The 2,005-nt window shown below is 30.0% G+C and overlaps 1 protein-coding gene across 1 annotated transcript; it reads left to right on the top strand.

The window, feature by feature from the left end:
• Nucleotides 1-543: 543 nt before the first annotated feature.
• On the top strand, nucleotides 544-1,523 carry TRIADDRAFT_31502 (uncharacterized protein; the record flags this gene model as incomplete). The annotated part of the gene is made up of 4 exons (XM_002116862.1): nucleotides 544-597; nucleotides 716-822; nucleotides 941-1,050; nucleotides 1,300-1,523. Coding segments are annotated over 4 exons (495 nt in total), but the record flags the coding sequence as incomplete, so codon positions are not given.
• Between the last annotated feature and the right edge of the window lie 482 nt (nucleotides 1,524-2,005).

Genomic DNA, 2,005 nt, shown 5'->3' with positions numbered 1-2,005 from the left:
TATAGAATTAGCTTCTTTGCATTGCCAAATATAGAGCGTATCCAATTAATATCTCAAAATTCTAATGTCAGGATCAAATGTTTATAAAACTTGCAAAAACTTATTTCCACAATCTTATATCACTTTTTTAAACAAAACTATAAGTCAATATCGGAATACTTTGTAATATGAGTGAAAAATTTATACTTTATAGGAAACGAGTAGTAGGAATACAACGAATGAATGTGTATTTTGGGAATTTTACGATAAGTGCGGATCGATATAAGATGGATTTTGCGAGTATTTCATGCCATATAATTAAGTAGATATTAGGATTCTAGCGTCGTAAATAGTTCATAATACCATTGTGTAAGGATAAGCTACAGAATCTATAGAAGTGTACTATAGAGTCTTCTCATCTACATTAAAACCATATAGGATGATAAATAACTTAATGAATCAGATAGTAATTTTACGTATTAATTGTATAGCTATAAATCGACTGGTGACTGGTCTAACTATGGGTGTACTAAAAATTTTTCAAATGCAACAACAACAATTTGCCACTGCAATCATTTAACACATTTTGCTTTATTGGTACAGTTAACAAATAGCACGGTAGGCTGTGAATAATAACTCTGATCTTGAGGGGACATCTTGACTATGTTCAAGAATTTCCAACGCATCAAAATTGTAGACACGTGTAAATATAATCATAACTCAACTTATTTTCTAGCCTGATGAACCTACATTATTATCATTGCAACTTATAACCTATATCGGCTGTGGTTTATCGGTAATAAGTCTCGCCATTACTTTGATCTTTTATATCGTATTATGGAGGTATAGACGACCAGCTTAAAGTACAAAATCATTTTTAAGATGTTTTCCTAAATAAAAATACGTTCATATATATTCATATCTAGTATACTAATTTAAAAATTAAAATTCATTTAATTAGGTATTTCGAAGGAAAAGTAGTAATATTTATCCATTTCAACGTAATGCTAAATCTGTTGATATCAGATATATTAATAATTACGACATTTGGATTGTCTAATTACTTTGTAAGTTGTTAAAACTAGCTTGTTTGAACAGTGCAGCAATGCATATGCCGAATAACTAGGGCAGTATAATGCCATGAGAATTATTTGCAAGTAATTACCACAATTACTCAATCTTAAAAGTAAATTCTGTATGGCGCACCTTCATAATCTTGTGATAATTACATACACCTGATTCAAAGTTAGTAAATTTGAACTATCATACAATTATTTTATAAATCTTACTTCGGCGGTTTCTTTATTTTAATTTAGATAGTTTGCGTCGTCTCAACCTTTGTTCTACATATTACGTTGCTATCATCATTCTCTTGGATGCTTGTAGAGGGTTTGCATGCTTACATCAAAATCGTTCGAGTTTTCAGTTCTGAAGTTAAGCCTTGGGTATACTGCGTATTCGCTTACGGTACAATCACAAGAAATGCTATATTTACTCTATCTCAAGATGATAACACCTTGAAATACCAATATGCTGATCTTTAGCTATCATTCTTCTACTTAGGCTTATCTATTGTCATTGCTGTTGGCACATTAACTGCAGTAATATTTTCCGTGGGAATAGAGAATTACATTGGCATGCAAGCGTACGTAATAGCGAGATAAATTTTACGTTGAAATTGAATAGGATATCAGAAAATTTATTTATTAAATACACAGATTTTGTACATCAACAAAGTAAATATTCATATTTTGTTATAAAGTTAGTAAATAAGAATCTTGTAATCGTATTCCAATGATAGCATAAGCATCGCTAACTCATATCAAGCTTTTCATATTAGATTTTAATTTTTTTGTAGATGTTGGCTGGCTACCAATCCTCCTATTATTTTAGGATTTATAATTCCTGTTTTAGTGATGATTTTGGTATATTATATTTTGAGCAAAAGTATCCTACCTAAGCTATATTATCTTCAGATACTTAAAAATAAACTTTTCTAGATTTATTACCATTCGAATCAAGTTCG

This window comes from Trichoplax adhaerens, genomic scaffold (assembly GCF_000150275.1).
Source record: "Trichoplax adhaerens TRIADscaffold_18 genomic scaffold, whole genome shotgun sequence".
Classification (NCBI taxonomy): Eukaryota; Metazoa; Placozoa; class Uniplacotomia; order Trichoplacea; family Trichoplacidae; genus Trichoplax; species Trichoplax adhaerens.
The sequence above is the reverse complement of the archived record's forward strand: the minus strand, read 5'-3'. Positions and strand labels throughout refer to the sequence as shown.